General features: G+C 39.2%; 1 protein-coding gene across 1 annotated transcript in view; it reads left to right on the top strand.

The window, feature by feature from the left end:
• The window catches only part of CA13 (carbonic anhydrase 13), a gene marked incomplete at both ends in the record, with an annotated part of 33336 nt that extends 19748 nt beyond the window's left edge, over positions 1-13588 (top strand). Inside the window, 4 exons of the mRNA XM_079722242.1 lie at positions 1328-1423; positions 2934-2996; positions 3524-3679; positions 13469-13588. Coding sequence (XP_079578368.1) covers positions 1328-1423; positions 2934-2996; positions 3524-3679; positions 13469-13588 — 435 coding nt within the window. The remainder of the gene's footprint in view (positions 1-1327; positions 1424-2933; positions 2997-3523; positions 3680-13468) is intronic.
• Between the last annotated feature and the right edge of the window lie 9092 nt (positions 13589-22680).

The raw sequence follows: 22680 nt of genomic DNA on the forward strand, positions 1-22680 counted from the left end.
GGCTTTGTGCCTCTCCCAGCTATCTGACATCAACATAGAACATGGCACCAGAAGAATCCGCTTTTGTATTTTGCATCTGGATATGCCACAGTCTTCCTTGCTTGTTTGTGAATGGTGCACTATTTTATAGTTTTATAGTTCCAAGTTTATGGTAACTCTTATTTATCTAGAAATCCTCCCATATTAGTTGCCTGTAAGATGTGAAGTTATATTTAAAGTAAGGGATAAAAACATTCATTTGAATATACTAAATTCTCTCTGTAACAGCCAGAAAGGTGATTTGTGCATGAATCCCTTCGTGAATAAGTGTTTCCTCCCTGAGGTGACAAAAGGACTCATTTGAAAGAGATCTTATCTGAAGTCCATCCTTCATGGAGGGTCCTTGGACAACATGGCCGAGTCATGATCTTGGCCAAGTCATTTTGGTGCCTGCATTGCCCTCTGGATTCTATCTCAGTTTGTCCTTCCCTTAACCAGGAATGAAGACCCTCTAAGAGTGGTCTTCTGCCTTATTGTCATTCTACAACCCTTCATAGGACATTTAGGACACCTTTGGAAGTTGTGAAGTGGGTGAAGCCTGTTTTCTAGAGTTCCAGGCTCTCCAACTCCTTGTCTCTTCCTTCTTTTTTCCCCCATCATCAGTAGCACCAGCTGCCTCTCATTTTCTTCCTCAGATGCCTCTGTTTACAAGACCCTGAAGCCTCTTTTTCCCTCTTAAAACTTGCTCTCAACAGAGGATCTGAACATATTCTTAGAAGTTAGAAAATGTGTAAATACCACTAAAAATAATTACCCCAAGGAGACTTTGCATTTTCAAACCATAAAAAGTCTTAAACTGCAGTGATGAACAATTGACTGGCAGTTTAAGGAACAACTGGCGCTGTCCTCGGCATCAGGATTGTCCCCAAATACCTACTGTGTGTTGGTTGACTTCTCCACTTGCCTATGACCCTGCACTTGTGCGTTGGACTCAGCCACCACCTGGGGTCTAATTGAAGGCTTCACAATTGCAGTCCCATCTGTGGACATGGGGGAGCCCTGAGTCACTTGGGAGCAATGGTTGGAGATTGTTAGGCCTAAAGAGGCTTGACAAGATGCTCCAGAGACTTCTAGTGATGTGGACTTCAGCACAGTGCACCACAGACCAAAGTGACATGGTCCTTCGCCTGTGTACTTTAGTTTCTAGACAAAAGTAAAGAGGAGGATTCTGGACATTATACATATAAGTGCACAACACCAGAAGATCTATATAAATGTTTTATTTGCATTTATGTTTTTAAGGGTGTTTAAAAAAACATTTGAATTATGTTGTGTTCTTCCCTTTCAGCTCCACGTTGTTCACTGGAATTCAGACAAATACCCCAGCTTTGTTGAGGCAGCTCATGAGCCAGATGGACTAGCTGTCTTGGGTGTATTTTTACAGGTGAGAATCACTAATTTCATTTTGAATAACTAGTCAGCCATGTTGGATAAAGAGTTTCATTCATGGGGTAGACAGTCTACCTTTTTTTTTTTTTTTTGCGGTATGCGGGCCTCTCACTGTTGTGGCCTCTCCCGCTGCGGAGCACAGGCTCTGGACGCGCAGGCTCAGCAGCCATGGCTCACGGGCCTAGCCGCTCCACGGCATGTGGGATCTTCCCGGACCGGGGCACGAACCCGTGTCCCCTGCATCGGCAGGCGGACTCTCAACCACTGCGCCACCAGGGAAGCCCTCTATCATTTTTTAATAGTAAACTAGTTCTAGGTTTAATGTTTTCCTTTTGAAGTGAATTTTGAAGTTTTGTATATTAGTTTATGGTTCATCTAAGGACCCAGAACTACCCTAGGAACGTTGTCTTATGATACATCTCATTGTCCATTGATCATTTTTTTTTTGTGAATAGCAAATGCAGATGCAGCAACAATAGTAGCAGAAGTATCAACTGAGATCTTCAGAAGAAAATCTTTATAATAGGCTCTTCCTGACTGCTCAATATTTGGAGATACAGGATGGGGTAAAATTCAAGTTCCTGATTCTTGAAGCACTAGTTTGACCACAATAGTGTTTTGTCCCAAACACACTGACCATTTTAAAAGATTCTGTTGTATTTTCCTTTATCTGATATTCACAGGAGGTATCACTGTCGTAATACCTGTGGGTGGGCTGGGCCGCTCAACTCCCACTGTGACCACATACTTTAGGGTGTGCACTTTCCATATGCCCCTGACTCTGCGTGATGTTGATGTTGTAAGTCGTTGCACTGGGACAGGGGGAAGCATGGGGCAGAGCAGAGACTGGCATGCATAGCAGCAGCTACTTTTTTTGGTCCCCAAGTCTGGTGGTGGCAGTGAGATCCAAGTGGGGCAAGGCATTATACTTGAATCCCAAGGACTTCAAACCTTCAGAGAGATTCAGGACACCCCAAATAAATGAAAAGAAGTACATATATTTTTCTGAAGGATTCTCCTCATGATGATATATTCCCTTGATTCAGGACCTCAAGTCATTTTAAGCTGAAAGTGGGAGATGTTTCCCTCTAATGTTTTGTCACCAATAGTCGGTTTGGATCTAGGGTCTGAAAGTCACATCTGGTTTAATAGTGCGGGTGTTATGTAGGAGTTTCCTAAGCAAAGTTTCTCTCAAGAGAATCTGTACCCTGAACATTCATAAAGCTGACAAATATGAAGCTGTTACTGCTAGTTTTGGAATCGAAGTTATAGTTCAGCCAAGGAGCCCTGTAATATTATCTTGTTGTTTAGATTTTTCTGGCGTGATAAGGCTGGCAGGTGAAAGAGAGCCTCAGTATAGAACAATCACTGTTTGTTTGTTCTGGGCTGGCTTAGGTTTTTTTTTTTTTTTTTTTTTTAAAGAATTTAAAAATAGCAACTGAAATGGAGTGATTCAGACCTGATGTGCTACAGTGGCCATTTCTTCTGAAATTTTGTGTTTACAGATTGGTGAGCATAATCCCCAACTGCAAAAGATTACTGACATTTTGGATTCCATTAAAGAGAAGGTAAAATTAATTACTATTTACTAGTGACTAATATATTCCTTGGTTTTTCCTGAATTCTCTTATCTTCTTTTAAAAATTTAGACTTTGACACAGCATATGCTGCCGTCTTGGAAGCAGGTTTGGAACATACTTGACCAATAGAACAGAAGTAGCTTATTATTACTTATCTCTTGAAAATTATGAAGGGGTCTTAAGTTATCTAAAACAATCACTAATATGTCTATTTTTGCATAACTAGTTTCTTTTATTGGAGTTTTGCAGAGTAAGCCTTTCGTTGCAACACATTTTAAAGACCACTTACATTAAAAAATAAATCTCGAGCTTCTTAAATAAATCTAGGTGATGCGCTACTTCATCTTAAATTTTTAGATTAAGGAAGATTCTTTTTTTTAAGATATGAAAAGCAGATACTAAATAATTCCATGAATTACAGAATTCTAGTGAAATAATATTTCAATGGATGTATGTTTTTTTGAGGTCTGTGTAAAGCTTTCCCATTGTAATTTGTGGGAATTCTCTTTTCTTAGGGTAAACAAACTCGATTCACAAATTTTGACCCATTATCTCTGCTTCCTCCATGCTGGGATTATTGGACGTATCCTGGTTCCCTTACAGTCCCACCTCTTCTAGAGAGTGTCACATGGATCATTTTAAAACAACCTATAAACATCAGCTCTCAACAGGTATATCGCTTTTTCCACATTGATCCTGATTCACTAGAGGAAACTGGGCTTAATCTTGTGTGTGTGTGTGTGTGTGTGTGTGTATTTTTTTTCAAACCCTGCCCTCATTTCTGCTGTTGTGAAGCCTGAAATTAAGGCTTTACCTTTCTCTTCATTAGTCAGATGTGTGGTTGGACAAGATGAGATTTATGTCCCTTTCTTATTTGACCTTCTGTGATTAGATGATTTCTTTCCCATTTCCTAGAAATGCAATGTGCAAACAGGCACGGATGGAAGTGAAGTGCCACTTTAAGGGCTATACTTGTTTGTTTTTATTTTATTTTGTGTGGTCTGAGATATTAACAGTCTGGGATACAAACGGGAAAATCAGGAGAGAGGCTTCTCTCAAAAGGTGATAGTCTCCTTTTTGACCTCAGTCCCTGGACCTGCCTCCCCTAATGATCTCACATTTAGAAAGGGAACGGTGAGAACAGCCATGGGCATAGCACCCTAAAAAATGTGTGTACTTGTTAAATTTAAGAAGTCCATCTGATCTTTTGGCTTTTATTGACAAAACTGTTGTGAAGCTGCCTGAGGGGCTTTAAGCATTTGCTAAGAGGCTGTGGGTGGCTGCCTGTGCTCTTCTTGTGAGGACATTTCCTCACTGGTTCTTCTGATAAATGCTTATAGAGCCCCCATGGTCAGTCGGTCAGTCAGTCTCGGACTGTCTTTGATGCCCAGAGACTCTGGCCAGAGCTGTGAACCCACCCTGTGACTGACGAATCTGCTGGGTGGATGCTCTGTGCTCTGGGATGCTGTACCTAACGTGTTTTGTTTTGTTTTCCATTTTGAATTATATGCTGCGAAATCTTAGTAAGAAAATAGCCTAGTAATTTTTGCATCTAATATAGTATTCCTGTCCTGGTCTGGCCCACCTGCCTAGTGGTTTATATCTTTTGTCCAAAGACTAGAGCTGGTTCACATTTACAAAGGTCATATCAGGTAACTTTTCCCCTTTGGGTGTTGAACACATCCAACTTCTGTTGACCTTGTCTTTAGAATGAAAGCCAAATAATAATCTGGGGCATACTTATTAAAATATTTTATAAAAGTCTGGGTAGAAATCTGGAGCTTGACTGACACGGAAATTCCTGTGAATTTTTTCCATCATAAATAAGGTGAGTTGCATCATGAGAAAAATGACCTGTCACAGATTCAGTGGCTTTATTAATGGGGTTCATTTTCCTCCCCTTCACGTGCTAAACTGTTTACTTTTACATTCTTTTATTAAATTTGAATAGGTTAATAGTAAGAGTTAATACATTATAACATCAGATTAGTAATATTAAGGGAATCATGTTTTCCCTCATATTTCAAGAATTTCTTTATTCCTTAAAGCCAGTTGGAAAATAATTTTTTTCAATCCACCTGTGACCTGGAAAACAATATATATCAAAATATATATTTAGTTACTTAAAATACATAAAGTTAACCTAATCAAAAATAACTCCCTGCAAGTTTAGGAATGACTGACTGCCTAGCTGTCAATTCACTACTGTATCTTATTTGAAGCTCAATTCATTAATGTTAATTGTTAATGTGGTTTTTATGCAGTTAGAGTTTATAAAATAATAGCTGTATTTTAGAGCTTTAGTGTGAGTGGTAATTCACTCTGAGGCATTCACTTAAATCTACTGTAGCAGGAACACTTTCAGGCATTTTATTTTTAACCAGATTGAAATGATTATCTGAGTAATAATCCCAATTATTATGATGATTATAATATCTTAATAATCCAAATTATCATGATGATTATAGTATCATAATAATCCAAATTATTATGGTGATTTTAAGATTTAAAGAATGAAGCAAAAGATATTTTAAGAGTCAAATCCCATTTGAACCATGAGAAGAACATCAGAAAATGCCCAGTTGAGAAATATTCTCAATATACCTGATCAGTAGTCCTCAAAACTGTCAAGGTCATCAAAAACAAGGGAAGTCTGAGAAATTGTCATATCACAAAATGCTCAAGGAGACAAGACAACTAAATATGATGCTATTTCCTGATAGGATCGTGGAACAGAAAAAGATGTTGGGTAAAAACAAAGGAAATCTGAATAAAGGATGGACTTCAGTTAATGATAGCATATTAATATTGGTTCACGAATTGTGAATAATGTACCATACTAATACAAGATGTTAATAATGGGAAACTTTTGTGTGTGTCCTTAAAAGTGAATGAAAAAAAAATAAAAGGGGAAACTGAGTGTGGGGTATCCGAGAACTAATTATTCTATCTTTGCAAGAATTCTGTAAATCCAAAACTGTTCTAAGATAGAAAGCATATTTTAAAAATCCAAAGCATGAAAGGGTTGATAAGATTATTTAGTTGCTTAACTCTTTTGTATAAAGTAAAATGAAAATGTCTTTTGTGTATACCATTGATTTAAGGATTACTTTTCAAAAGAGAATTTTTAATCGCAATTTTAGCAGCTCTTTAGTTTAGAAACCACTGGAAAATAGTATTTTTATTTATTTTTTCAATTCCACCATATAATGTCACTATCTGTGAAGATTAAATCCTCTTTTTAGTAAGTTGGTGCCAATTTTTTTCTAGGTTTTTTTCCTGCTGCTATTTCTTGCCAAGTCATTGTTTGACCTAAAGGGCAAATCAGATGGTTTTCATTTTCTTTTTCTTGATCCAAGTCCATTTTTCTCCCCAAAGAAAAAGAGTCATTTACGGGAATGCTTGATTTAACTGCCAGGCCAGTAAACAGATACACTGTTTTTTGCTACTTCCGATAACAGATCTGTCATTTTTGGAAGGCTGACTTCTCTTGCCAAGTCTCTTTGGTTTATGCCAGATTATCTAAAGTGACTTACTGACCTGCTGAAATTTGATGTGCTTCTGCTTTAATTCTGTACTCCTTTTTAAAGAAATTTTTTTCTTGTTTTGTTTATTATGATATTTGCATACAATAAAATTCATGAATTTTAGTGTGCAACTGATGATTTTGGTTATTGTAACAACCACTACAATCAAGACATAGAATGGATCCCTTGGCTGAAAAAGTTTCCTTGTGCCCCTCTGTACTCCATCTTCTTCCTCGTCCATGGCCCCAGGCAACCACTGAGATGCTGTCACTAGAATGTTATCTTTTTAAATTTTTATTTAAATGGAATCATATAGTACATAAACACTCCTGCTCCTCCTTCAGGTTTGGAATTAAAGGCCTTTTCCAAAAGGGAGCATTCAAAACACTCTGACAGAGTATTTTCTCTCAGTCTGTGGTTTGCCTCTCTTTTTTTGTTCACTATATCTTTTTTTTTTTTTTTTTTTTGTGGTACGCGGGTCTCTCACTGTTGTGGCCTCTTCCGTTGCGGAGCACAGGCTCCGGACGCGCAGGCTCAGCGGCCATGGCTCACTGGCCCAGCCACTCCACGGCATGTGGGATCTTCCCGGACTGGGGCACGAACCCGCGTCCCCTGCATCGGCAGGCGGACTCTCAACCACTGCGCCACCAGGGAAGCCCTTCACTATATCTTTTGAAGAGCAAAAGTTAAAAAGTTCTTAATCTAGATGAAGATCATTTTATCAATTTATCTTTTATCGTTTGTGCTTTTGGTTTCCTGATAAGAAATCTTTGCCTAACTATATACCACAAAATATTTTTTCCTACTTTAAGTAATAGCTTTAGCTTTCACATTTAAGTGTTCTATTATTTATGAGTTAATTTTTATGTGTGTTGTGTCCCATTTTCTTTCCTTCTGATATTCTTTTTTTTACTTGAAGTACAGTTGACTTACAATATTATATCAGTTTCAGGTATACAACATAGTGATTTATTATTTTTATTGATTATACTCTACATAAAGTTATTACAAAATATTGGCTATATTCCCCTGTGCTGTACATTACATCCTTATAACTTCTTTATTTTATATCTGGTAGTTTGTACCTCTAATCCCCTACCCCTATATTGCCCTTCCCCAACCCCTCTCCCTTCTGGTAACCACTATTTTGTTCTCTTATCTTGAGTCTGTTTCTGTTTTGTTATATTTGTTCATTTGTTTTATTTTGTAGATTACACATATAAGTGACAACATATGGTATTTGTCTTTCTCTGACTTATTTTACTAAGCTAATACCCTCCGGGTCTATTCATTTTGTTGCAAATGGCAACATTTCATTCTTTTTTTCTGGCCAAGTAATATTCCATCACACACACACACACACACACAGACACACACACACACACCACATCTTCTTTATCTATTCATCTGTTGATGACACTTAAGTTGCTTTCATATATGATATTCTAATTATGCAAACATTTGACCTTTTAATAACATCTAACAGGTTCCTTCCGAGGCTCTATTAGTTTGAAATCTTTTAAAAAATCTCTGTTCTTCGCTGTGGATAATTTCTATTGATCTATATTCAAGTTCATTTGCTCTTTCTCTGTCATGTCAGTTTGTCTGTTATTTTTATCCAGTGAATTTTTGTTTTAGAAATTATATTTTTATTTTTTATTTTTATTATTTATTTATTTATTTATTTTTTTTTGGTGGTACGTGGGCCTCTCACTGTTGTGGCCTCTCCCACTGCGGAGCACAGGCTCCGGACGCACAGGCCCAGTGGCCATGTCTCACGGGCCCAGCCGCTCCGCGGCATGTGGGATCTTCCCAGACCGGGGCACGAACCCGTTTCCCCTGCATCGGCAGGCGGACTCCCAACCACTGCGCCACCAGGGAAGCCCAGAAATTATATTTTTAGATCTAAAATTTATACTTCATTCTTTTTTGTTATTTCTATTTCTCTGAGACTTCCCATTACTCTGCTGAGATTTTTCACACACTAAAAAGTATGCTTTGTTTAACTTCATATAACCCACAGGTAGTTGAAGTAGCCACTTTAGAATCCTTGTAAGTTCCAAATTTGGGAAATCTTGAGTCTCACTTTGTTGATTTTTCTTTCTTTAAGAATGTATTCCATTTTCCTGAGTCTTTGTACATTGAGTAATTTTCTATTGCATTCTAGATGTTACAAACATTAAGTTGTGGAGATTCTGGATTTGTTATTTTTCTCTGATGATTACTGTTTCCTTTGTGTTGGCAGGTTATTTTCTTGGCTGGGCTTGAGTTGCAGATTTTCCTTCTTGTGCAGTAGCTTCAGTCTCAGTACATGTGTAGTTCTTGGGTATGAGTTTGGGGATCCTCTCTCTGGCTCTTTCCTTGCGAGACAGGTATGCCCCATAGCAGCTCTATGCACCTTGCAGACTCCACCCTGTCCAAGTGAAAAACTGGAGAGACAGGAACTCACTTGAGGGCTCCCATCTCTCCAAGTGAGCATGAACTCCCCATCTGAATCCCTCTACTTCTGTTCACTCTTTAGTACCTGCAGCTGGTTGTTTTTTTGTATTGTGTCTGGGTTTTACAGTTGTCTTTTTCTACAGGAAGGTTGTCTGCAGAGTCTTAGTCCAGTAAATCTGGAATCAAAACTCTAATGTCCTTTTTTAATAGTAAATTTTTTTATTTTGTAATTAATGATAATTAACAATCTAGGAAAATTTCCCTAACTTCTGCATCTTCAGACTATGTGTGAATTGAGGCAATAATTCATTCACTTGAATATTAATTTTGACTTACTATATAAAACTATCTAATTATCTTTGAAATTAAAGTTTTAAATTTTAGAAGACAGTATAAGTCAATTCTAGAATTGTTTAATAATTGCCAATTTTTGCAAGGCATGATGCAAGAGGTATAAACAAGTGTTAAAAAGGCCCTTGTCCTCCTGTAGTTTATAGTCTAACAGAGGGGATAAAATAAATGCATAAAAAACTGTAACACAGTGGCTTTGCTTGGTACTGTAAGAGAATATAAGGTGTAAGGGAAGTTCAGAAGGGGAGAGACTAGTTTTCAATGGAGAAATCAGGAAGAGACTTCATGAAAGAGCTTACATTTGGGTTGGTTCAAAAAGTGAAGACAGGTTGGGGGTATAAAGGAAAGAGGAATTTCAAGAAGTAATAGCATAAATAAAGGCAAAAAAGAGAAGTGTAAAAAATATGTGGGCAGGGCTTCCCTGGTGGCGCAGTGGTTGAGAGTCCACCTGCCGATGCAGGAGACACAGGTTCGTGACCCGGTCTGGGAAGATCCCACATGCCACGGAGTGGCTGGGCCCGTGAGCCATGGCTGCTGAGCCTGTGCGTCCGGAGCCTGTGCTCCTCAATGGGAGAGGCCACAACAGTGAGAAACCCGCATACCACAAAAAAAAAAAAAAAAAAAATGTGGGCAACTTTGTACCTGTGGTTGTCAAAATTGAGAGTATGCAAGAATTCAACTGATGAAGTTTACCAAAATGTGGATCCTTGGGCCTTGTTAGAAACTCTGATTCAAAAGCCTGAGGGGGTTCCAGGAATCTCAAGTTTTAAGAATCACCTCAAAATCTTTTCATTCAGATGCTCTTGGACCCCCCCTTCATAAAACTGACCTAGAGTGGGACCTGTGTGTGGAATAATAGGAAATAATCTAGAAGGATTAGCTGGAATTGGGTGGTCAAGAGGCTTGGAAGCCATGCTAACAACTTTGTTTTGGAGCCTTAATAGGGCTTGAAATGTTATATATTTTAGAGATATATTTTGAAATGTTTACACCTGAAATGATATGATATTTGGAATGTGCTTCAAAATAATACAGTTTGAGCAGGATTCTTAGGTGGAGAGAGAGAATGGGTGAGAGTGTGGATGAAACAGAATTGGCCACGTGTTGATGACTGTTGAAGCCGGGTGATGGTTTATTATGTTACTCTATCTACCCTTCTGTATATCTGCCAGTTTCCATAATAAGAAGCAAATAAGAAGAGATTAGGGGAAAATGGAAAAAAAAAATGAAAGAAAAACACTTACAGATACAGTGTAGTGCTGTGGTTAGTGCATGGCTTATTTGCCAGATGGCTTATTTATTGAAATTTCCTAACTCTCCCTCGAGTTCCTCATGTTTAAAATAGGTATAATGGTATATTATTATTACTATTATTATTATTATTATTATTTGAGGCACGCTGGCCTCTCACTGTTGTGGCCTCTCCCGTTGTGGAGCACAGGCTCCGGATGCGCAGGCTCAGCGGCCATGGCTCACGGGCCCAGCCGCTCCGAGGCGTGTGGGATCTTCCTGGACCGGGGCACGAACCCGTGTCCCCTGCATCGGCAGGTGGACTCTCAACCACTGCACCACCAGGGAAGCCCCTAATGGTATATTATTGATAGGTTTGTTTGGAGGATTAAATGTGATACATAATGTAAAACACTTAGCATAGTACGTGGCCCACCATGTTCTATAAGAGAGAGATTATTTTTATTGTTACTCAACTTCAGCAGGCAGTGGAGAGCTAATAAAGACATTTGAGCACTAGAGTGACTAATCAAAGCTGTTTACAAAATTTTAGAAAAGGGTATTTCTGCTTACTCGGGTCACTACAGAAGAAATTTAAACTTTCAGTAGTAGAGACAAAGAAAACAGCAAAACAACCTTCACTCTGAGCTGGGAAGATTCTTGCCAGGAGCTGTTTAGATACTGAGTCAGCCTTAGTGAGAGAGGGACAGATTTTCTGCCTAAAGGAAGCCAGAGGCCTGGTGAGGGCATGACACTGATAGGAGCCAATCTAAGCAGAGCCTAGCAGATCAGGGTCTACCTAGCTGGGCTAAGGGACCAGTAGGATGATCCAGCACCAAAAAGGGAAGGGGTTTGATGAGACATCAGGACAGGTTCAGAGACTCTTACCAAAATGAGCAGGCTGGTCAGAGAAAGATCTAGAATAAGGTCTAGTTCTAGATGGATGAGGCTAAGATGTTGCAGAGGTAGGGAGCCATGATCAATTTGCAGAGGAGTCAAAGGGGGATAGGGGGATAACTAAAGCCAAGATCTTCAGAGGAATAGGCGGTTTCCCTGGGAGGCTAGTTGTGTTAGGTGAGGCCGGTAAATCAGTGCCCTGATTCAGGACTTGGGATTCCAGCACAGTCACCTGGAGTGGCCACTCCAGATAGACCTGGATCATCATGATCTGCAGAAGGCTGGACATCTTCTCTGTGGCTGTGGAGGTTAGATTTCATTAGCCTCTGCTACTTGACTTTACCAGAGAATTATATATGCCCCATCTGGCTTTAGCCATAATGATCTGGTCTAATGAAACATGAGTAATAGCAAGTTGTAAATATTTATCTTATTCTTCCCATATCTATACTCTTTGAAAAGACACCTCAAAATATGACTTGTGGAAATACAGAGCTGCTTGTATATGATACCTGAACATATCTCCATAGAGTGCGGTTATAAACTATTGCCTATTTATTATGAAGGACCTGCGTCACCTCTGTCTCCCATCCTTGCTAGTACTGTTAAAAGAAATATTTTAGGCTTCATGTAAATGATGATGATGGAAACCTAATATATGTGTCCTAGTCTGAATTTCCTTGACTCTTTGATTAGGTGACTAACGAAACTTAGAGAATGAAGGCTCTCATTCTCAACAATTTAATACTTTGTACTCACTCAAAACAGCAAAACAGACACCAAAAACTTACTTGTGTGGCAATATGATTTCAGTGAACGTTTCTGAGACAGTAGAATTATTCAGGTAATTTACCCAGTCTTCATTTTACTACTGTAGAACTGTGCTTAGTCTTAAAAAGTAATATTAAATCGCAAAGGAATTGCTAAATAGTTTATAAAACAAGCTTATAATAGAAAACTTTTCAGCAATTAAAAATAATGACAGATATATCTATTGACATGTGAGGGATATATATTAAGTGATAAAATAAGGTTTCAAAAGAGTAAGTATAGTTGAGCTTATTTTGCAATAACACATGTCAAGCGTGTGCACTGGTGCATGTGCATATAGTGCTTGTACATAAGGAAACATCTAGAAGGATATACTCCATAGTGTTAACAGTGGTTATATTTTGTGATGTGATTTCTTGTAATTTCTATTTTCTTCTTGACACTTTGTGTACTATATGAAGTTTGTAAGATAATTAAGCATTGTGTGTGTGTGTGTGTGATAAGAAAAAGTAAGCCCTTGTGTTGAGAAATATGCCTATATCGCTTAAATTGTATTGAAATATTGTAAGTGGTTGAAGACTCCTAGTCTTTTCCCAGAGTTAGTTGCTGACAAGGCACACATACGGTGAGAGAAAAATCACTGTTTAAGGAAAACAGTAAATAAAAGATGAAAATTCTGTAGGATGAGTACCACATGGTTCCCTTGAAAATTTGGGCCATGTTATATTGGAGTGCTCGTGAGTATTCAGTGTAATTCCAAACGCTGGATGATACCTATTGAGGTAATCTAATCCAATGCTTCACTTTATAGATGAGGAAACTAGAGACAATAAATGATTTTCCCAAGGTCACACAGCTCACTAGTGGCAGAACCAGGACTGGGACCCAGCTTGGAAAACCCTTTCCACTGTCCCATTATGCCTTTGCAGGTGACATTCTCTGATTTCTAGATATGTACTCTTTAAACCACTTTCTAAATGTTGTTTCCTCTTATTACTTTGATCTTCAAATGAAGAAAGCTTATATACTTAATTTTTTAACCCATAGGTATTTGTATAGTGATAAGAATCTAGCAGAAGAGTTGCTTTATGATGTATGACCCATAACTTAGAAAATTTTCATTGAAGTACATTTAGTTCCCAGTAGAAGAAAGCTTATAAGTTTCTTAAATTTCTGTGCAGGGCAATTCATTAACATTGGTGTGACTTTCTATGCTAAAACTAACTCTTCTCTTTTCTTCAACAGCTGGCCACATTCCGCACCCTCTTGTGTACAGGGGAGGGCAAAGCAGAGGCTTTTTTGTTGAGCAATCACCGTCCACCACAGCCTCTGAAGGGCCGAAAAGTGAGAGCCTCTTTCCATTAAAAGTTGTCACCAACAGACCACCCCAAACATGTCTGTGGAGAGAAAACAAAACAAAAGAAACACAAAAATCCCTACTAACAGTTCTTTCCTAGAATTCTAATTTACGGGGTGCCATTTTGCTGTCAGCTTCAGCACAAAGAAAATCAGATCTTTTTAATCAAACTAACTTAAGTCATCTGTCTCAGATTTGCAGTATATAAGCAGTAAACACTGGTGTGTTTTAAAACACACGGAGTACATCTACTTCAACCTGCGTGACAACGTGGCAGGCATTGCAAACCTCAAAATGTATTAAAAATCTTCCCTTGCCATAAAGACTGATCAGTCACATCTCTCAGTGATGTTTGGTGAAATACTTAAATTCATTCCCAGAATGATAGGATTGTGATACCTTTTCCTAAACAAGTGATCCTGCTTAATATCTTGTTATCATTCCAATTCATAAAAGTAGATACTATTTCCTTTTAAAGTGAATTTTCGTTTGGATCGTGTTGCTGATTCTCACTGCAGGATACCTCTAATAAAATGAACAAGAGGAGAGTTATAGGGGTGGGGGTGGGGGTGGGATATAGCGAATTAAAGCATCTATTCCACAGCTCAAAAAGAGTCAATACAGGGGCTTCCCTGGTGGCGCAGTGGTTGAGAGCCCGCCTGCCGATGCAGGGAACACGGGTTCGTGCCCCAGTCTGGGAAGATCCCACATGCCATGGAGCGGCTGGGCCAGTGAGCCATGGCGCGGCTGGGCCAGTGAGCCATGGCCGCTGAGCCTGCACGTCTGGAGCCTGTGCTCCGCAACGGGAGAGGCCACAACAGTGAGAGGCCCGCGTACCGCAAAAAAAAAAATAAAAAAAAAAATAAAAAAAGTCAATACAATTTTGGTGAGGAATTCCCCAGGATATAAATGGCTATTTAAACTTTAATGACTTATGCCATACGTCTCATTCACTTGGTGATGTTAATGATAAGCTGGCTAATAATTGATCAAAGTGGTTGTCAATTTATGGCATTAGCATGGTTTGAAACAGATTACAAGGTACCAGTGCAGGCAGAGCTGCCCATGGGCATGAGGCACAGGTTGGCTAATTTTGTCCTGTGTTTTGGCAACAGAGCAGGGAGCAGTCCTGTGAAGGTCATTGTTTTGTCAATTGATGGGGAAAAATTACTTGAGTTTCATAGAAATAATCAGTCACAAACCCTTCAACCCATTTCCATGACAACACACCTCTCCCCTTACACACGTGTCCCTCCATCTCTTAATTTTGTAAGTTGGCTCGATATATTCACTTTAACCTATTATCTCTTGTATATTTTTGTTTGTTTTTGGTGAAGGAGGATGGGGGAGGTCCTTCTGCTCCTTCTGGTACAAGTACAGTGACACTAAGCATTAACTTAATAATCACGTTTAAGACTTGAACACATGCTACACTTCTGTCATCTTCTGAGAAAAGTTTAACTGAGTTTCCTTAATTTTGACGATTTATTAAGACACCTCTCTTCCCCTGAATGTAGATTTTAATAATTGGAAGTATTCTGTGATAGTCTTCTTCTTCTTCTTCTTCTTCTTTTTTTTTTTTTTGACTGCACCGCATGGCTTGTGTGATCTTAGTTCCCCGACCAGGGATCGAACCCGGGCCCATAGCAGTGAAAGCACAGTCTTAACCACTGGACCACCATGGAATTCCCCGTGATAGTTCTTCATAGGATCACTGATTATCAGTAAATTGTGTAATAATGATAGATAGGATTGCATTAAGACAAGTTCCTGAAGATGAAAACTCCTTTGGTTTTTGTTTCCCCTTCACAGTATCTAGCTTGAGGCCTTGCAGGTGATTGACAAGTAGCAAATATTTAATTAATTGAATATTTAAAAAACTTTATTTTGTATCTTTGGTAATTATCTTGCTGCTTGCAATCAAATGCACAGTAAGTTCATGTAACAAGTAAAGTGCAAGTTATCCCTTGAAAATTGTTTTTTCTTAAAGGAATACTTGTTAAATCTACCTGTGTAACCAGAAGTTCTCACTGGTTTTAAAAATACCAGTGTTGAATGAACTTCTGTAGTTTGGAAAGACATGTTGTGAAGTATCCTAGTCAGAGAAAGGAGTCTGTTTTCTCAGAGAAAGTAAATAGCATGTAGGATGGGGATTCTAATTACTGTGTATGAGCATTACCACTTCATAATTTATGGTTTCTGCTACAGTATTCCATCAGTTCTATGCTACAAATTGGACTTTAGTAGACTAAAAACGTCTACACAGCACCGATTTCCTTGAAGATTGTCTGATAATTTATCTCTTAGAGGCAAAAAGGTCTAAGTTTTATCTAAAGTCTAAGTTGTTATATTTTGAAAAGATTAAAAAGTTGTAAATACTAACATGGATAATCTTGTTTCCCACTTGTATTTGATTTATATTTGTTAAGCATTTTGTATTTTAACTTAAATAGGATTCAACCACAATAAAGATTACAAGACAAACTTTGAACTTGTATATGCAAGGTACAGAATGAGATTACATTTTTACACTTTTTATTTAGAAAACAATTGCAAATTCACAGAGAAATTGGAAACACAATTTTTTCCACTGAATTATTTGAGAGTAAGTTGCCAACCTGTTCATGCATCATCCCACAAACTTCAGTGTATATTTTCACAAGTTAGGACATTATCCTACAGAGCCATAGTACAGCTAAAGCAACCATGAGGTTAACCTTGCTTTATTATCACTGACTATGCCATTTGAGGGTAACTCGTTCACTTAGCTGTGTTTCCTTTGGTCGGGCACTGGTCCTCAGTCTTTCTTTGCTGTTTATGATTTTGACGCTTTTGAAGATGATAGGCTAGTTATTTTACAGAATGCCCCTCAATTTGGGTTTGTTCGAGATTTCCTTGTGATTAGATCCAGATTTTGCATTGTTGGCAGGAAGATCACAAAAGCAATGCTGGGTCCTATCAGGCAAATTGATTTTTCCTCTAATGGAGTATATTCACTTCAGCACTTGATTAAGATGGTGTCTGCTTGGCTTCTCCACTGCAAAGTTACTCTTTTTTCCTTTGTAATTAACAAATATTTGTGTGGGAATGTGCTTTGAGACTATGTAAATATCCTGTTTCTGATGAAACCTCCAATTTATTCATTTGTTTCCACTATGGATTTAAGGGATCCCTGTTTTATTCAGTGGGCTGTAAGACTGTTATCACTATTACCATCTATTCTCACATGCATATTTTTCTTAATTGGCCAGGAGGAGCACCTCCAAGCTGGCTTCTGTGCCCTTTTGACACTTCATCCCCATGTTCTTACTTTCTGACAGCAGTGTGATGTTCCTGGCTCAGCTCATTCTGCACCTTCCCCTGCCCTGGAATCTAACATTTCTCCAAGGAACCCTGGTTTCTTTTAGTGGAAAATAGTATTGAAAAAACTAACGTCTGGGTGCTAGATGAGTGCATGGCTATTGGAGCACTGCTACCCCTAGATCCTCTTAGTGAACAGAGGTCAGAAATGCACACACAAACACAGACGCACGTGTACTCACATGTACAACATCTATATTTCTGCATCTATATTTTAAAAAGTCACAAATTCACACTCATATCTCTAATTTCAATCCAATACTACAGGGTTCATCCTAGTTCTCCATTTCCATATTTCGAATCCCCTTCTCCAACAGTGAGAAACCTGGCTCCCACTACCCTCAATACATTTACTTATTTGGCCACTTCTTCTGTGTGTAACCAGTATCCCATCACCACTTCCGACCTCTCACCCACACAGTCATGGATGCCCTTTTCTCTCAGCTTGGATTGTGATGCCCTGCACTGGGCTGCCTTGTCCCCTGAGAGGAGGTGGGGCAAGGAGGGGAAAGTGAAAAGCAGGTCAATATCAGAAAAAACAAACCAATCAAAAAATGGGTGAAAGATCTAAATAGACATTTCTCCAAAGAAGACATACAGATGGTCAAAAAGCACATGAAAAGTTGCTCAACATCACAATTCTTAGAGAAATGCAAATCAAAACTACAATGAGGTATCACCTCACACCTGTCAGAATGGCCATCATTAAAAAATCTACAAACAATAAATGCTGGAGAGGGTGTGGAGAAAAGGGAACATTCTTGTCCTATTTGTGGGAATGTAAATTGATACAGCTACTATGGAGGTTACTTAAAAAACTAAAAATAGAACTACCCGAGGGAGACCTTCAAGATGGTGGAAGAGTAAGATGTGGAGATCACCTTCTTCCCCACAAATACATCACAAATACATCTACATGTGGAACAACTCCTACAGAACACCTACTGAACGCTGGCAGAAGATTTCAGACTTCCCAAAAGGCAAGAAACTCCCCACGTACCTGGGTAGGGCAAAAGAAAAAAGAATAAACAGAGACAAAAGAATAGGGACGGGACCTGCATCACTGGGAGGGAGTTGTGAAGGAGGAAAATCTTCCACATACGAGGAAGCTCCTTCACTGGTGGAGATGCGGGTGGTGGTGGGGAAGCTTCAGAACCATGGAAGAGAGCACAGCAACAGGGGTGCAGTGAGCAAACTGGAGAGATTCCCGCACACAGGATCGGTGCCGACCAGGACTAACCAGCCCGAGAGGCTTGTCTGCTCACCTGCCGGCCAGGGGTGGGGGGTGGGGGCTGAGACCTGAGGCTCCGGCTTCTTTGGAGTTCAGACCTCAGGGAGAGGACTGGGGTTGGCTGCGTGAACACAGCCTGAAGGGGGCTAGTGTGCCACAGCTAGCCAGGAGGGAGTCCGGGAAAAGGTCTGGACCTGCCTAAGAGGCAAGAGACCATTGTTTCGGGGTGCGCCAGGAGAGGGGATTCAGAGCACAACCTAAATGAGCTCCAGAGATGGGCACAAAACACTAAGGCTGCTGCTGCAGCGACCAAGAAGCCTGTGTGCAAGCCCAGGTCACTATCCACACCTCCCCTCCCAGGAGCCTGTGCAGCACGCCACTCCCACGGTCCCGTGATCCACGGACAACTTCCACAGGAGAACACACGGCATGCCTCAGGCTGTTGCAACGTCATGCTGGCCTCTGCCGCCACAGGCTCGCCCCACATCCATATGCCCCCCACCGCCCGCCCCCCAGGCCTGAGTGAGCCAGAGCTCCCTAATCAGCTGCTACTTTAACCCCGGCCTTTCTGGGCGGGAAAAATGCCCTCAGGTGACCTACACGCAGAGGCAGGGCCAAATCCAAAGCTGAACCCCAGGAGCTGTGTGAACAAAGAAGAGAAAGGGAAATCTTTCCCAGCAGCCTCAGGAGCAGTGGATTAAACCCCCACAATCAACTTGATGTACCCTGTATCTGTGGAATACCTGAATAGACAATGAATCATCCCAAAATTGAGGTGGTGGATTTTGGGAGCAAAGATATGTATATTTTCTTCCTTCTCTTTTTGTGAGTGTGTATATGTATGCTTCTTTGTGTGATTTTGTATGTATAGCTTTGCTTTTGCCATTTGTCCTAGGGTTCTGGCTGTCCATTTTGTTTTGTTTGTTTTGTTTTTAGTATTGTTTTTACTGCTTGTGATAACACTGGTGGATTTGTTTTTTGGTTTGGTTGTTCTCTTCTTTCTTTCTTTCTTTTTTTCTGTTTTTTATTATTTAAATTTTTTTAATAATTATTTTTTATTACACTAACTTTATTTTATTTTATTTATTTTTTTCTTTCTTTCTTTTTTTCTCCTTTTTCTTCTGTGCCATATGGCTGATAGGGTCTTGGTGCTCTGGCCAGGTGTCAGGCCAGTGTCTATGAAGTGGGAGAGTTAAGTTCAGGATATTGGTCCACAAGAGACCTCCTGTCTCATTGTAATATCAAACAGCAAAAGCTCTCCCAGAGATCTCCATCTCACCGCTAAAACCCAGCTCAACTCAACAACCAGCAAGCTACAGTGCTGGATACCCTATGCCAAACAATTAACAAGAAAGGAACATAACCCCACCCATAGCAGAGAGGCTGCCTAAAATAATAATAAGGTCACAGACACCCCAAAACACACCCTCAGATATGGTCATACCCACCAGAAAGAAAAGATCCAGCCTCAACCACCAGAACACAGGAACAAGTTCCCTCCACCAGGAAGCCTACACAACCCACTGAACAAAACTTAGCCACTGAGCACAGACACCAAAAACAACGGGAACTATGAATGTTCAGCCTGTGAAAAGGAGACCCCAAGCACAGTAAGTTAAGCAAATGAGAAGACAGAGAAACACACAGCAGATGAAGGAGCAAGGTAAAAACGCACCAGACCAAACAAATAAGAAACAGACAGTCTACATGAAAAATAATTCAGAGTAATGATAGTAAACATGATCCAAAATCTTGGAAATAGAATGATAAAATACAAGAAACATTTAACAAGGACCTAGAAGAACTAAAGAGCAAAAAAAAATGATGAACAGCACAATAAATGATATTAAAAATTCTCTAGAAGGAATCAATATCAGAATAACTGAGGCAGAGTAATGGGTAAGTGACCTGGAAGATAAAATAGTGGAAATAACTACTGCAGAGCAGAATAAAGAAAAAGGAATAAAAGAATTGAAGACAGTGTTGGAGACCTCTGGGACAACATTAAACGCACCAACATTCAAATTATAGAGGTCTCAGAAGAAGAGAAAAAGAAAATATTTGAGAAAATATTTGAAGAGATTATAGTTGAAAACTTCCCTAATGTGGGAAAGGAAATAGTTAATCATGCCCAGTAAGCACAGAGAGTCCCATACAGGCTAAATGCAAGGACAAACACGCCAAGACACATATTAATCAAACTATCAAAAATTAAACACAAAGAAAAAATATTAAAAGCAGCAAGGGAAAAACAACAAATAACATACAAGGGAATTGCCATAAGGTTAACAGCTGAACTTTAGGCAGAAACTCTGCAAGCCAGAAGGGAGTGGCAGGATATATTTAAAGTGATGAAAGGGAAAAACCTTCAACAAAGATTACTCTACCCAGCAAGGATCTCATTCAGATTCGAAGGAGAAATTAAAACCTTTACACACAAGCAAAAGCTAAGAGAATTCAGCACCACAAAACCAGCTTTACAACAAATCCTAAAGGAAATTCTCTAGGCAGGAAACACAAGACAAGGAAAGACTTACAATAACAAACCCAAAACAATTAAGAAAATGGGAATAGGAACATACATATCGATAATTACCTTAAATGTTAATGGATTAAATGCTCCAACCTAAAGACATAGACTAGCTGAGTGGATGCAAAAATAAGACCCATATATATGCTGTCTACAAGAGACCCACTTCAGACCTAGGTACACATACAGACCAAAAGTGAGGGGATGGAAAAATATATCCCATGCAAATGCAAATCAAAAGAAAGCTGGAGTAGCAATTCTCATATCAGAAAAAATAAACTTTAAAATAAAGACTATTATAAGAGGCAAAGAAGGACACTACATAACGATCAAGGGATCATCCAAAAAGATATAACAATTGTAAATATTTATGTATCCAACAGAGGAGCCCCTCAATACATAAGGCAAATTCTAACAGCCATAAAATGGGAAATCGACAGTAACACAATCATAGTAGGGGACTTTACCACACCACCTTCACCAATGGACAGACCATCCAAAATGAATATAAATAAGGAAACACAAGCTTTAAATGACACATTAAACAAGCTGGACTTAATTGATATTTATAAAACATTCCATCCAAAAATAACAGAATACACTTTCTTCTCAAGTGTTTATGGAAGATTCTCCAGGATAGATCATATCTTGGGTCGCAAATCAAGCCTTGTAAATTTAAGGAAATTGAAATCATATCAAGTATCTTTTCCAACCACAACGCTATGAGACTAGGTATTAACTACTGGAAAAAATCTGTAAAAAATACAAATACATGGAGGCTGAACAGTACACTACTTAACAACCAAGAGATCACTGAAGAAATCAAAGTGGAAATTAAAAAATGCCTAGAAACAAATGACAATGAAAACACGATGACCCAAAAGTTATGAGATGCAGCAAAAGCAGTTCTAAGAGGGATGTTTAGAGCAATATAATCCTACCTCAAGAAACAAGAAACATCTCAAATAAACAACCCAACTTTACACCTAAAGCAATTAGAGAAAGAAGAACAAAAAACCCCCAAAGTTAGCAGAAGTAAAGAAATCATAAAGATCAGAACAGAAATAAATGAAAAAGAAATGAAGGAAACAGTAGCAAAGATCAATAAAACTAAAAGCTGGTTCTTTGAGAAGATAAACAAAATTGATAAACCATTAGCCAGACTTATCAAGAAAAAAATGGGAAAACACTCAAATCAACAAAATTAGAGATGAAAAAGAAGTAACAACTTACACTGCAGAAATACAAGGTATCATAAGAGATTACTACAAGCAACTATATGCCATTAAAATGGACAACCTGGAAGAAATGGAAAAGTTCTTAGAAAAGCATAACCTTCTGAGACTGAACCAGGAAAGGATAGAAAATATAAACAGACCAATCAGAAGCACTGAAATTGAGATGGTGATTAAAAATCTTCCAACAAATAAAAGCCCAGGACCAGATGGCTTCACAGGCAATTTCTTTTTTCTTTTTTTTCTTTTTTTGCACTATGCTAGCCTCTCACTGCTGTGGCCACTCCCGTTGTGGAGCACAGGCTCTGGACATGCAGGCTCAGCGGCCATGGCTCATGGGCCCAGCCACTTAGTGGCATGTGGGACCCTCCTGGAGCAGGGCAAGAACCCACGTCCCCTGGATTGGCAGGCGGACTCTCAACCACTGTGCCACCAGGGAAGCCCTTCACAGGCAATTTCTATCAAACATTTAGAGGAGAGCTAACAGCTAACACCTATCCTTCTCAAACTCTGCAAAAATATAGCAGAGGGAGGAACACTTCCAAACTCATTCTACGAGACCACCATCACCCTGATACGAAAACCAGACAAAGATGTCACACACAAAAAAACTACAGACCAATATCACTGATGAATGTAGATTGAAAAATCCTCAAGAAAATACTAACAAAGAGAATCCAACAGCACATTAAAAGGATCATACACCATGATCAAGTGGGGTTTATCCCAGGAATATAAGGATTA

The sequence above is a fragment of the Hyperoodon ampullatus genome, assembly GCF_949752795.1.
Source record: "Hyperoodon ampullatus genome assembly, chromosome: 17".
Taxonomy (NCBI): domain Eukaryota; kingdom Metazoa; phylum Chordata; class Mammalia; order Artiodactyla; family Ziphiidae; genus Hyperoodon; species Hyperoodon ampullatus.